We start from the raw sequence: 13,711 nt of genomic DNA, 5'->3' as shown, positions 1-13,711 counted from the left end.
TGGCAGGCGCCTACGGTTTCGTGAAAACTTTCGTGCGAACGGCAAAAGGAGCGAGCGCGTACAGCGCGTAGACCGCGTACGAATCTCCGTTGGATCGGCTCGATCGGATAAATTTTTTTCCAATTTCGCGTTAAATCCGCCGGTTTACGTTTCGTTCGCCGACCGTGAAAGCGGCTTGATTATTTCGAACGCGAAACAATCGGTCGTGACAGAACCGCGTGGGGAATGGAAGGGAATGGGGTTGAAACGGGAGGAACGATGCGAAAGGCGCGAGCTGCGTAAAAGCGCGACGTGCCTGGCGAATTCTCCTTTGTTTTCCAAGCGCTTGTCTTTTCAACCAAACGAACAAATCCTCCGAGATTCGCACTCTCTTCGGGTTTTCTCGTTCGTCTCGCGGCTACCAACGAATCGGACTCGCCGTGCTTTCGCGTGGAAAGGTATTCCTCTACTCGCAGGCTGCTCGCTTTTTCTCTTCTGATTCTACGCAAATGCAACGTTTATTTTGCAATCTTTTAACCGAGTACAGAATTTAAGAAACGACGTAGCCGATTTATCAATGGAGGTGTCGACGAATCGTCTTCGAAGGCTACTTGGACGTCTTCTACATCGCGAACCGCTTAGTGTAATTCGATTCCACGTTGTTGCGCCTGATCCTGGAATTTCAGCTTGTACTCGCCAGTCGGGTCGTACTTCTTCGACAGCCGTTCCCAGAGCTGTGGTCGCTGAAACACAAACATCGAGATCGTTTCGTTCGAAAATTAATTAGTTCCGTTTAACGACGAACGTCGAGTTTCTGTAATTTCGGAGCTGCGTAATTTCAGCGACCGGAAGTGCGCGCGTTACGTTACACGGAACGGCAGGCGGTGAAAGAGGAGTGCCCCGCGCTATACATCCGCCGTGACAAAAGGGACAAGGATAGAGGACGCGTAACCGTGACATGGTGATTTTTCAAGTACGTCGACCGTGCTGCTTTTTCTATTCGTCTTCTATCTCTAGCGAAATTAATCGATCGCGAGACTCTGTTAACGAAGCGTAAAAACAAGAACGGCATTCGCAAGTCGGATTAAAAGTCAGCGACAAAGATAAGGCCGCGAGAATTAAATCGTTCGTTGTCGACTCTCGTAAACCAGAAGCATTCCCGCTCGACCGAAAATATTTTCTTCGAAAGTCTCTGCTCCTTTCTCACCTTCTACCAACTCTTTAAACATTCGCGACCAACTATAATTAGAGTGTCGACAACGAGAGATTCGCAACTTACTCGGCTGTACTCTCCCTTCGACATCCGCGACTCACCCGCCTCCGCCCATTCCCGATCACGCGCACAGCGCCCACCATTACGATATCGTATCGACGTTACCGGCGGAAAAATGCACGGAGAACCGACGAAAGAAGCAAGATGGACACAAAGGGGGCAAAGTTCGGGGTCGATGGAACGCGACCAAGTTGGACGCGGAGCGAATTAACCGGCTTAAAAAAGAAAAATCGGAAAAGTCGGAGCCTGGGTTAACGATTATCGGTCGAAGAAACGCAAGATCCCCGCAGGATAGAGGATACGAGGATCGAAACTGTGGCGTTCGGTGTACGGGAAACCGGTTCTACGACATCCGGAAGCGAGGACAAATCGATATCGCGTCTCTGTGTCTCATCTGCGACAGATGACCGGTGCGTTTGCGTTCGATTAGCGGCTGACGGTGAACGTACCTTGTTGATCAGGAATCGGATCACCTTCTCGCTGCCCTCTCTCTGCTTTTCGCTGCACTTATCGCAATTGTTCGCCAAAGCATCCGGCAGGGACTCTGAAATCACACGAACAATTCGATTACGCGTGGCGAAAGTTTGCTCGTGCTTGGCCCATTTTCTATTTATTCCACGCCCCTGTCACCGGACCTGCCCTTTCGTTCAAACTTTTTCGGTTCAGCCTGTCTGGCTAGTTGGTTGCGATCGCTAGTTGGAACGACAAGGCCTGATAACGCGCATCCTTGCGACTCTAGAACAGAGGTAATCGGCAAACTCTCGTAGCGACGACTTTTTCAACTTTCGCTGTTCCGTTCGTCGAGATAGAGCACGGCGCAAGTTTTCGCCGGATAAGGAATTTCCGCACGATCGTTGACCGACGATGGCGTAATTAGGAGATTCGACGATGTGAAAATCGTGGAAAAATACGCGAACGTAAAGACGAGTCCCATTGCTAAAATAGAAGCAAGTGCTTTTAAACGGGTTGCGAGCTGCGTTCTTATTTATACCAACGAGAGTAAGATTACCGTCCCCTTTTTTTCCTCTTGAACGACGGTTCCTCGGGGAAACAAACTCGGGGACACAGGAAAGCAGGTGCCTTGAAAACGCCTTGAAAACGCCTTGAAAACGCCTTGAAAACGCCTTGAAAACGAGACGAAGATATTCCATACCGCGACCATACACGTAACGAACTTTCCAGCGAATTAAAGCAAAACCGAGCTGATCTTTCGCGCGATCTCTTTCGTAAACTTTCGACGACTATCTCCGTTACCAACGTTTGCCAACGGAAACGTTAACGGAAGAACGTTGCTTGGGACGTTGCTTGAAAATTTAGCGGTGCCAAGCTGGCCTCACGGTACTTTACGCGTCTACGAAACTTTACATCCAAGACCTCTTTGCGCCTCCGTCTTTCCCTCGAGTGGAACTTTTAACAAGTACGACATACGTGTTATTTTTCGCGCAAAAAGTCCACGGAGTATTCTGTTTTCCTTCCGTGTACTCGTTACGATTCCGCTGCTTTTGTCAAGGCTGAAGGAGTAACGATATCGCAAAGAGTCGTTGAATCGTAGATTATTAGCTTATCGAACGAGGAAATACGCGTTACGAAAGAAAGAATTACAGTCGTAGAAGGCGGCCGTTCGACGGACTTTGACCGAGCTGCCCTGGCAGACAGCAGAGTCGGCTGGCGAAGAAAAGGTGGCTGGGTCTCGATATAATTTTTTCCATATGGCGTTCTCGATCGGTACGTCGATCGGTACCTTCGTAACGTACGTTATTCCTACGAATATAAAAGCGGCCCTCGTATCGGCTCGTGACGCTTTTCCCCGGGCATCGTTTACGCCAGCTGCTCCGAAGACCGACGCGCGCTCATCGTTCGTGAATTTCCCGAGACAAGAAGTACGTCAGCCTGATAAAGCACCGTCCGTTTGGCCCTCGCGATCCGCTACGCTCCACGGTAAGGGAGAAAATAAAACGGAACGAGGGAAATCCGTCTCGATGGACCGATACGTATTGACGTTTAGGCGAAGCACCCTGTCGACGCGAGGGATCGACGACGCGTTTCCCGTGAAACACGTCCGCGATACCGGGATTACGAATTCGTCCAGCAAACGAATCGTTCGTCGCCGTTTCGTTCGAAAAATATACTTTGTTCGCGTCGAAACTCTGCGGAGCGTAGGCTCCAACGATCTGCCAGGGTCTCGGAATCTCGCGTTCGCTCCGGGATAACGCTTTTATCGAAATCGACGGACAACGGGATCGACGGCGACTTTCTAACGAAGCCGTTGCGTATGTACATAGATGCAAAGACCGGAACCGGTGACTCCGGCTGGGAACCGTTCGAGGTCTTATCGGCGCATCGCAACCTGTTGGTTGCCGCCGCTTTTTAATCCAAATACCTCGTGAAAATTTCCTCCCTCTTCTCGCGCCTCGATTCCCCGACCTTTCTCCCCGATATATTTATCGGCATAATTTATCATACGAGCAGAAAGAAAAGAAAAAGGACAGTCGAGCAAAGGGTCGGTGAAACACGCCGGCAGAGTACATCGCTTTCGCGTCTCCAATAAAAAGCTTATCGTACGTCGTTGCAAGAGAAACGACTCGCCGCCGTTAAACGGAGAAAGAGCGACTGTTAAACGGATAGTCGGCGTTCCGTCTTGCTACGCGATAGGGCGCGTTACAGCGGCAGCTCGTTTACCCCAAGTATCTCGATCGAATGGAAAATTATTTCGCCTAGGCGGCAAGCCGGAACGGCGAATCGCCATCGATATGGAATATTTATCGGTGGAGCGATCGTTCTTTCGGATTATCTCGGGATTACGTGGAAAGATTAAAAGCCGCGAGGCTGGCTTGCCAACGTTTTCACGGGCGGTAATGTCGCGCGTGGTCCACCGACGACAACCGGATGTTATTCGAGGCGCGAACGAACATCGGTCCGCGATCACATTTAATCCGAACTGGCGTTTCGCCTCTGACGAGCGGCAGATTCGATTGCACCAGTTAATGCGAAACGAATTCGAAAACAACGATTGGAAACGCGGTCAAATCGGCTAGAAGTCGATCAGAAACGATCGGATTCCGGATATTCGTGCAACCGAATCGTACCGTTCGTACCGTGCCACGAGTCGGCCGTTTTCCACGCTTGCCGCGAGATACATTTCCGTGAATTGTTACGACCGCGTGCGTGATTAATTCGAACGGACGCGGTAAAAAGAAAAGCGCGGAAAATAATAATGGAACGGAAAACGAAGGAGAGATGCGCGCGACCGACCGTATCTTGCCTCTTTCTCCTCCCGTGTCGAGTCTTGACGTTTTGAGCGACGTAACGCGTGTTTGTACGTCGTTTCGAAACGAGAGCGCAAACTACTTTGTCCTTTGCGCGCAACTTTAATTTCCAAGAGGAATCTCTTCTAGGAAATAAAGATAGGTGGCGATTACATGGGTAACGCGGCCAGCCCCGCAAACTTTCCATCGACGGCATTCGGAAACGGCGGCGTTCGGCTACGGAAGCCTACGAGGAAACCGGAAGAGACGGCGGACGCGCGAGTAGCTGCACGTTTCGTTGGTGCGCGACCGCCAGGACGGCAATGAGAAGAAAACGAGAAACGAAAACAACCAGGAGAAATAGGAAGTAGAGGGCGTTGCTTATTGGATTTCGAGGCAAGAGGTCCCCTAAGACCAAGTAACGGGGAACGTTAGAGTCTGCGCGATAAAACAAGCCGCGCCGAGGGAAAGGATAGTCGGGTTAAGGCAGAGATCTGTGAAATAGAAAAATACGCCGAGACGTTTGCCTGCTACTTTCGTCTGCAATTTATATCGCGGCACGACGCTACGTTCTTACGAAAATCTTCCTTTTCGTTCGTCCCGTGTACCGATCCCTGCTTCCTCTTATTCCCGCATTTTCCGTTATTTCACTGACGGTTCCACGTATTTCGTGTTCGTAAACTGTAGAGTTTATGTCTGTCATTGACGACAAACGTATGCGATCGGTACCGGTATCGTTCCATCGTCGTGCAATTACATCTACCTGGTTTATAGTTTCCGGCAAAATGAAAAGCCAGAGATAACTCTCTGCGCGGCTTAATCGTCGCCTCACGTTCTCCGATTCGAGAGGAAGATTCGCGAGGAAACGGTTGTTTCGCTCGTAGGACAGTGCGCCGATCGGCCGATGTAATTGGAGACGAAGGAGGGCGGCACGGTGGCCAGGCGTAGGTGGTGGCGTTAAAAGTTAAAGTTAACGTTAAAGGATCGACTCACGTTTAAGCTCCTTGCCGTCGGGTGTACAGTTTCCGGCGTCCAGCAGGCAGTTTACGTAGTTGTTGAGTAGACGATCGCTGTTGAGGATCGAATCCAAGTCGATGTTGTCGTATTTCGTCGTGTACTTCTCTGCCAGGACGCAGACCAACATGGCCAGGAAAACAACCGCGACCTGCATACGAAAGCCGGACAGAAAAGCGCGAGTCTTTTATAAAGTGGCATTGTACGTGATAAAGCGACGTAACGCCGTGATACCGAGCACCAACCCTTCACCACCCATTTTCCTCCCCATCGTCCTTCGTGTTTTCTCGCGGCTGAAGCTGTTAGCCTGTTGGCTAATAACAAAAACTCCAGCGACTTTGAAAAACCGTTATCGTGCTGCACGACACGACACTGCGATGGGTATCAAGAGCATCGAGGGATTACGTCGTTCTCGAGACTTTCGCGAGTTACCCGTTCTACAGCGACGACGATCCGATGCAGCTAGTTGGCTGTGATACGTTTCAACGATATTTTACTTCGTAGCCTGTTGTTACGTTCTCGAAACTTTCCCGCTACTTTGTCGAGAAGCTGAAACTTGTCGGGTAACTATCGCGTCAAAACAGATTACGCGATTCGGTGACATCCAACGACTTTTAAATACAACCCGTTCGAACTTTGATCGAGAAGTCGAGCTGCGCTACCTCTCGGATTAGAAACGCTCGTAAAGTTTATTATCGGAGCGTCGTACGAGCTTCGACTTGGACGTAGATGTGTAAGAACCTGGAGATCGAACGTACTTGGGCTAAAAAAATACGTACACCGAGATCGGCCTAGAGACGGGATAATTTAGCTGCGTCGAGTTTGTCGCTTGCAGCGACGAAACGTCTTTTATTCGAGGCACGAAAAGTAAAAGAGAGAGGGAGGGAGGAAGAGGGAGAGAGAGAGAGAGAGAGAGAGGCAGAGAGACAGAGAGAAACACAAGCAAGTGGTTGGCGTGCAACGAGAACCGGTTCGGCTCTTTCAAAAATGCGTACTTACGCCTGCGCGTGACAAAATGGAAGGGGTTAAAGAGATCGTTCGTCGCGACGCGCTGTATAAACAGACGATAGGTGAGCGAGGTTGGCCGGATAAGTCGGACGAAAGGTCGAGTAGCGCGTAACAGAATAGAAGATGATCGTGAATCTGATCGTGGACAATGGATAGGACGCGACTAGTAACGCGATCCTGGCTAAGTGGATCTCGGAAGCGACGCGGCCGACACGAAATCTGGCTTGATAATGTCGAAATTTAATATTCCATCGATGTAACCGAGATCCGATCTAGATTTAACCCGACTTGGATCCGCGCTCGACGGAAATTTGCTCGGTACGAGGAACGCGCGGACCAAGACTCGGCGCGTATATCCGAGGCAAGCGAAGTCTAAGTACAACGCGAAATCTAGACTCGGCTGACAACCGCTGCTTAGTCGTAGCGATCTCTGCTCGTTGTTCGTGCGCTTGACCCAACGCGAGACCGGATTACGCAACGACGATTCACGGTTAAACGGATCGCAGGCGACACGAGCCCTGATCGAGCATCCCGCTTTCTACGCTCCAGATGCACGAATAACGCGCACACCCGACCGTGCAGTGCCGTGCCGTGCCGTTGTAGCTGCTAACCGCGCGACAACAAGTCGTCCTTGCCCGTTCCGACTCGCGATTTTCCATAAATCCTGCGCAATCGTTTCCGTACCTACGCGTGCACCGGTGCTAACGATCGACGCGCATTCTTCGGCCGAGCAAAGCTGTTTCGAGGATAACTCGGATCGTTTGCGACTACAACTTGGCGGAAGAATTTTCGTCGTTCGTTCAATTTTCTTTAATCGTCGGACACGCGGATTTCGTTCGGCAACGTTGAAATTTCCCTTCTTGCTAAATGCTTGCCGATGCCTGTAACGAGTAATCGCCAACAAAGAGGAAAACTCGCTGTTTCGTAACCCAGTCTGTACGAAACGTTCGTCTTTCGTACTTTCGCTGACTCGAGAGGCTCGTAAAGACGCGTATAGCAGCGTGTTTGCACGGACCGGATTTCGCTCGTCAATTTCTTACCGCTGACCGATCCGTCGTCTTCGAAACGGGCCAAGGTGAAGGAGATGAGAAAAAGACGAATACCGCTCGCTTAACGATACAGCGCGAATGCACCGCGCTCGGGACCGAACGTTAATCCACGGAAATTGTTATTCGTGCGTAACGTAGTCGTAACGGCGTCAAGGACAAGGATGGTTAAATCGAACGTTGGTTAGTTAACGAAATCGTAGTCGACGATTGGTTACAACGTTACGAAGAAACGTCTTTCGGTAGGGTAAACGTGCCCTGGCGAGTACATTTTACGCCATTATCGTCGAAGGGCTGTTATCGCGAAAGAAGGATTCTTCTCGTACCGCTAAATTTTCCAGACACAGCGGCAAGATTAAAAGCACCGGTTAAAAAAATTACCCAATTCTTTCTCGCGCCTTTTCCACGAAAAGAAAGCATCGACGATGCAGCTACCGCGCTATTTTTCGTTCCAACCGCTTTCGTCGATCGTTTTATCCTTACGAAGGTTTTGGTAAAAACCTGCTTGTACGACAAAGAGGAAGAAGAGTAGAGTTCGCGAGTCCTGTCGCTCGACTAAAATAGTCCGAGGCACGATTGCGAATGCTCGTACACCGAGCGCCGCTCTCTAAACAGCGTAATGTCGATAATTACGGAATTGGTGTCACCGTCGCGCCGTGTCGTCGTCGTTGTCGTTGTCGTAGTCGTTGTCGTTGTCGTAGTCGTCGTTGTCGTAGTCGTCGTTGTCATAGTCGTCGTTGTCGTAGTCGTCGTTGTCGTAGTCGTCGTTGTCGTAGTCGTCGTTGTCGTAGTCGTCGTTGTCGTAGTCGTCGTTGTCGTAGTCGTCGTTGTCGTAGTCGTCGTCGTCGTAGTCGTTGTCGTCGTTGTCGTAGTTGTCGTTGTCGTAGTCGTCGTTGTCGTAGTCGTCGTTGTCGTCGTTGTCGTAGTCGTCGTTGTCGTTGTCGTCGTCGTCGTCGTAAGCGGCACACGTAAGTACATAAATCCCATGACGCAATCGCACCATCGAGGAATGCTTCCTAACGCCTTTCACTCTCACGAATAAATTTCACCTCGGTTCTTTGCTCGTTTTTCGTGGACAGCGGACTGCCGTTCGATGAACAAAATTTTGTTACCAACTGCGACGGAAACCGTGCTCCGTACTTGGCAATCGAACGCGGATAACTTTTGACAACGATAAATGTAAATGGATCGCGGAAGGTAATCCGACGAGTCAAACTGTCAAAACGTTAAGCGATATTCGTCGTTCGCAAATTAAATTCTACGAAATCTCTAACAACGATACATCGATCCGACCATAACGAATGCAAATATCCTCTTTCGCGCGATACCGCTGAATCACGATGACCGGATACCGCCGCTGAATCTATCCCGGACTAATCGATGGTTTTTAAATAGTCGCGCGATTAACCTCGTGGTTGATTAAAACGCCGATGCGAGGGACACGCCGTCAAAGCGGCGAAATCGTATATCCGATGAAACGGCGCGCGTTAATTCCCGACGATTAACGAGCTGCGCGTAAAGTCCTCTAATTAGACGTAGATTAAAACCACGAGCGTCGAAGATCGAACGAACGGCGATAGAACGAAAATGGCGGGCGAATCGCGTTCGATCAGCTCGAATCCAGTTTCTTATCAGGCTGCTCGATCGTACCCGTAGCGGTTACCGCAGACATGTTGTTGCACGCGACCAGAGATTTTCCTGTTCTTTCTCGTATCGCTTGGAAAAGATGGCGGTGAACGCGTGCGAAATTCATTTGCCATTGTCCGCTGGCCATCTCGCGACGCGTCCAATCCGATTTTCATCGATAAATCGGCGGGAGAAATTGAAATTGAAAGTGCGATTTTCCTATCTATTCGCCGAAGAGGATTAGAAAGATCGATCAACGAGGGTGAATAGAAACGTGCGGCTTTCCCCGGATTAAAGTATTCCGGCGAAACGATGATCCGATTTAGACGAATGTCAACGGGCATTTTTCCACTGCGCTGCGATCCGATCTATGCAACTATGGAGAGACTAACGGCGTCGATGTTTGAGCAAACTTCACGAAGAACGAAGCAAATAAAAGGCCATGGCCGGAAACGAAGGCTTGGCTGCGCTAGTCAAGCTAGAACGGTCGACGAAATAAAATCTTTGCCGGTTGAAAAAAGGCCGGCCGTGTTCTCGGTTAATTTCGTACGAGCGTGGGACAGATACGCGTGCAAACGAATACCGCCGACCGAACCATCGCGATTCCCAGCTACGGTTCGAGGTTCGGTTCCTCGGAACGTTGTTCCACCGTTATTCCGTTCCACGCTGCAAACCAGAGATACGTTCGGCAAATTTTCATCGACGCTGTTCACAGCTGATCTGCTCGAACGTCGAATTACTTCTGAATCGACAAGAGAGTATAAGCGATTTCGCAACGTCCGTCATATCCGAATCTATTCGTCGCTCGATGCTCCGACCGATTTCGATTGCTCGAGCTAAAATTTCAGTAGAAAGTGTTGCGCGCGAACGATAGTCGTCCCGACGGCCTTGGTCGCTCAGCGGAAAATATTATTATCAGCGGCACCGCTTATTTCCCTTACGTGTTCCCTTATGGGACACGCGTGAATTTTCTGCGAAACGAACGGAGGGCGGGTTCGCTGTGGCGCGTGTTGCGAATTCAAGCGAACGCGTTTTTTCAAATTAAACGTACCTGTGTAGCCTGTTTATCGCGAGACGATCTTCTTCCGGCGTGATAATTCGAGCAGACGCACGCGTCGCAATTAAGTCGCGAAAGACGTTCACGGCGTTAAATGGTTTTGCACGGCGTTAATCGCCCCGGACGATCCTCCGAGGTATTCGAATTACGTCGTCGCGCATAAATACGTTTTGCCGTTACATTTTCTTGTCTAAGGTATATTTTCCGGCACCTCTGTTCGTCCAATGATTCGACTTTTAAACTTACGCGAACGTGAGAATACGTCGCGAGAACGAGTCGGCTTGCAGCGCAAAAACAGGCGCTAGATTTACGTTTGAACGAGAGAAGCAAGGTCGATCGAGTGCCATAGAGATTGGAGCAAGCTGTGGTACAAAGCGCAAGACCCGATGCAAAAACCGAAGGAAAAGCGAAAAGGAAAGAAAGATATGGAAAAACTGAAGAAGAGGAAATGGGGAGAGGCCGAGGCGAGGACAGAGCGTGGGAGAAGAGGCGAGAAAAGGAAAAAGTGTCGCTTACCTTCATGTTTGCAGCTGGTGTGGTGCAGGAAAACGAAGTTAAGCGTGACTGATGCTGGCTTCGGCGTCGATCAAGTGTTTTATACCCGGCCGTTTGCCCAGCCTCCGAATTCGTCGGATCGGTTTTAGTCGTCTTTCTCGCACCTCCGCTGCCGTTGCCGGCGACTGTCCTGCTTCGGCTTCCGCGGAGGGTCGCGTGGACTCGGACGAGACGAGGAACGGCGGAACGACGCGACAGAACCACCGGCATGGAAGGGAACGGGACGGGACGAAACGAAAGGTAAACGCAGTCCACACCTTCTGAGAATTGCGACGACACGTGCCCGTTAATGGATAAGTAGCTCTGTTGCGTGATGATTTTTTGCCAGAAAAATAACGTTGCTTGTTTTTCGCGAGAATACGTCGGATATAATAAACACGAAGAAGGAAAGAACGTTGGACCAAAGATACACGAGACGCGTCTGGCCTGGACGGCCGTGAATTATCCTACCGCCAAATATAAATCCGAAATGGTTCTCACGAAAAGTGGAAAAGAAATATCGTATTATGCAACTGATAACAATACGCGAGCAAATATCGCAGCCGCCAACCGTGCTAATAACAACGATCGCTCCAAGTTGCGCGAATGTACGTAGGTAAACGCTTACGTAGGTCGTGATTTCTTCGAAGCACTTTTTCAGAAGTTTTTTCACCAAATGACGAAAGAAATGGATAAATAATGGAGTTATTTGCGCGTACGTTATCAACCTGAGGATGAATCGCGATTCTTTTCCAATGTTTCGCGATTCAGCGTGGAAATATGGGTAAACCGTCTCGTCGATTATCCGTTAAAGCTTCAAATTTTTCGGATAATTGGTTCGCTGTGTAATTTTATTACGAAATATCGTAATTTTATTACCAAACTATCGAACGAACGAAACTGCGGTGCGTGCCTCGAGTTTCGATAACGATACCATTATCGCAGGAAATACGTTCGTCCACCTGCCTCGTCCTCTCTGTGTTCTTGTAATTACGTCTAACGGTTTGTCACGGCGAATTCGCTATAGAACTCATAGGTATAGATATCGGAATCAGATGTTAGAAAAGATTCGAAACGCGTCGATCAACGAAGCGGGTAATTGCGTAGTGAAGTAACGAAGTAAGGTAAAAGAATTTCGATATTGTACGTGAGAATCGTCGAAGCGAGATCGGACTCGCGAACCGTATACGAGGAATCGGCACGATGATTCGTCGTTTACGTTATTTCTAAGAATCGCGAATGGCTATTTGTCGATGCGATTCGTTCGCTTTGACGATACGAAGCTGCGCCAAAGTAATCCGACCGAGGCCTGGCCTTTACGCGCAAAGAAAACGCGCATTTGTTCGCTCGTTCGCGCGAAAATGTTTGATCTCGAAGCAATTAATTCGGCAAGATCGTTATAATGCTTGCTAGGGCAGTTACAAAGGGCGCTGAGTGCCATTAACAAGATACATTTTCTAATATTCCAGCGACCTAATTAAATTAAGTAGTTGTTGCAAATTCGTTTTGCTCTGTGGTAGCGTAACTGAGATCGATACGCTCGCCTGTATTTCGAATATATAAGGAAATAAAAGGTTTGCGCCGTGTAAATCGCGTTACAGCCAAGTCGAAGGGTAATTTAATTTCTATTAAAACCGAGTAAAACGTAAAACACGGTTAACGCGGTCGAAAAAGTGCCGCGTTTAGCGAGTCCTGGCGTCCTTGGCGTTTAATTCGTTTCCGCGACAAATACTTTGGAAAATTATCTCGCTTGTTGCCGCCAGTTATCGATCGCGCGTAAGGCTCGTAGTCGATTCATTCGGTACTCTTACTTAATAAATATCGCTAGAAATATTGCCAGGCACTTTACACCTACTTCTGCCTCTACGGTTTACATATTCGGAAGCGTTTCCTTCCATTTCGTACTTTCTCGAGTCAAAGATTCGCAATTTTCGCAAACTAAACGTCGCGTATTCGCGTAGAACGAACAGCGTTCAACGTTCAACGTTCGTCCAAAGGTCAGAAAATCGCCGACGTACAAAAGTCAATTTCTGTTCGGCTGACGCAGAAACGTGGAACGAACATGAGATGCAAAAAGCGTTCTATATTTGTCATCTTGCCGCGTTTGTTTTTATATTTCGCTTACACACGCGCGATTACGTTATTAAAATCGTTTGAATACGCCGCTTCGAATTTGTACGTGGAATATTCGATACAAAATCGCGACGGTCCTGCCGCACGTTCGGACCTCGTTCGTTTTCAATTTATTAGAACTTGGTTCGAAGGGGGATGCCTGTCCGAACGGTTTCCATCAGAAATCCGACCGTTCGATCGTCTGTGAACGCAAAAATGTCTCGGTGATAAGATTCTTGCCGATCGATCGCGTTCGTTTCGCGTCTGCAATTACGCGATTGCCCTTTAATTACGCCGCCATCGCGTAAATAATTTACGGACAACGGACGTTATCGATGAACGCGAAATCGGGTAATTGACGCTGCCAATCGTCCTCTACTAATCTATGCTAATCGCTATTAATCACCGCTGCGGAACTTTCCGCGTGGACACTGTGTTTGAAGATTCGAAGAACGTAATTTCGATCGTAATCGTTCTTCGTAGGCGATTCGATTTCCCGATATACGTACGAGAGTTTGAATTTAAATTGTTCTAAATTATTCGACATTTTGTACAGTTTATCGTTTTATCGGGGCAAATTTTGCCCGAAACGCTTCTCGATCGAATTGTCGAATCAGCGAGAGAAGAAAAGATGAGCGCTCGCAATGGAAGAAGATAATTCGAGTATTTAAACGATGCTGCTCCTTTTCCACCCTGTAACCTTATTTACACGAACTATTTTCCAGAATTTATGGACGCGCGTGCACCGGCAACCGTTGTTCCAGGCAGCCGGAGACATCGGACGACGCCGCCTGCCCCGCGAGATTTCATCGAAATT

General features: G+C 49.0%; 1 protein-coding gene across 1 annotated transcript; it reads right to left on the bottom strand.

The window, feature by feature from the left end:
- Nucleotides 1-475: 475 nt before the first annotated feature.
- LOC117210157 (ejaculatory bulb-specific protein 3-like) lies at nt 476-11,136 on the bottom strand. Its single transcript, XM_033452898.1, has 4 exons — nt 10,765-11,136; nt 5,491-5,662; nt 1,702-1,796; nt 476-722 (listed from the first exon to the last, which is right to left on the bottom strand). Exons 1-4 carry the CDS (start codon nt 11,011-11,013, stop codon nt 618-620), a joined length of 621 nt encoding a protein of 206 aa, XP_033308789.1. The 5' UTR covers nt 11,014-11,136; the 3' UTR covers nt 476-617.
- Between the last annotated feature and the right edge of the window lie 2,575 nt (nt 11,137-13,711).

The sequence above is a fragment of the Bombus bifarius genome, unplaced genomic scaffold (assembly GCF_011952205.1).
Source record: "Bombus bifarius isolate JDL3187 unplaced genomic scaffold, Bbif_JDL3187 scf7180000008199, whole genome shotgun sequence".
NCBI lineage: Eukaryota > Metazoa > Arthropoda > Insecta > Hymenoptera > Apidae > Bombus > Bombus bifarius.
This window is presented reverse-complemented; position numbering and strand designations above follow the sequence as displayed.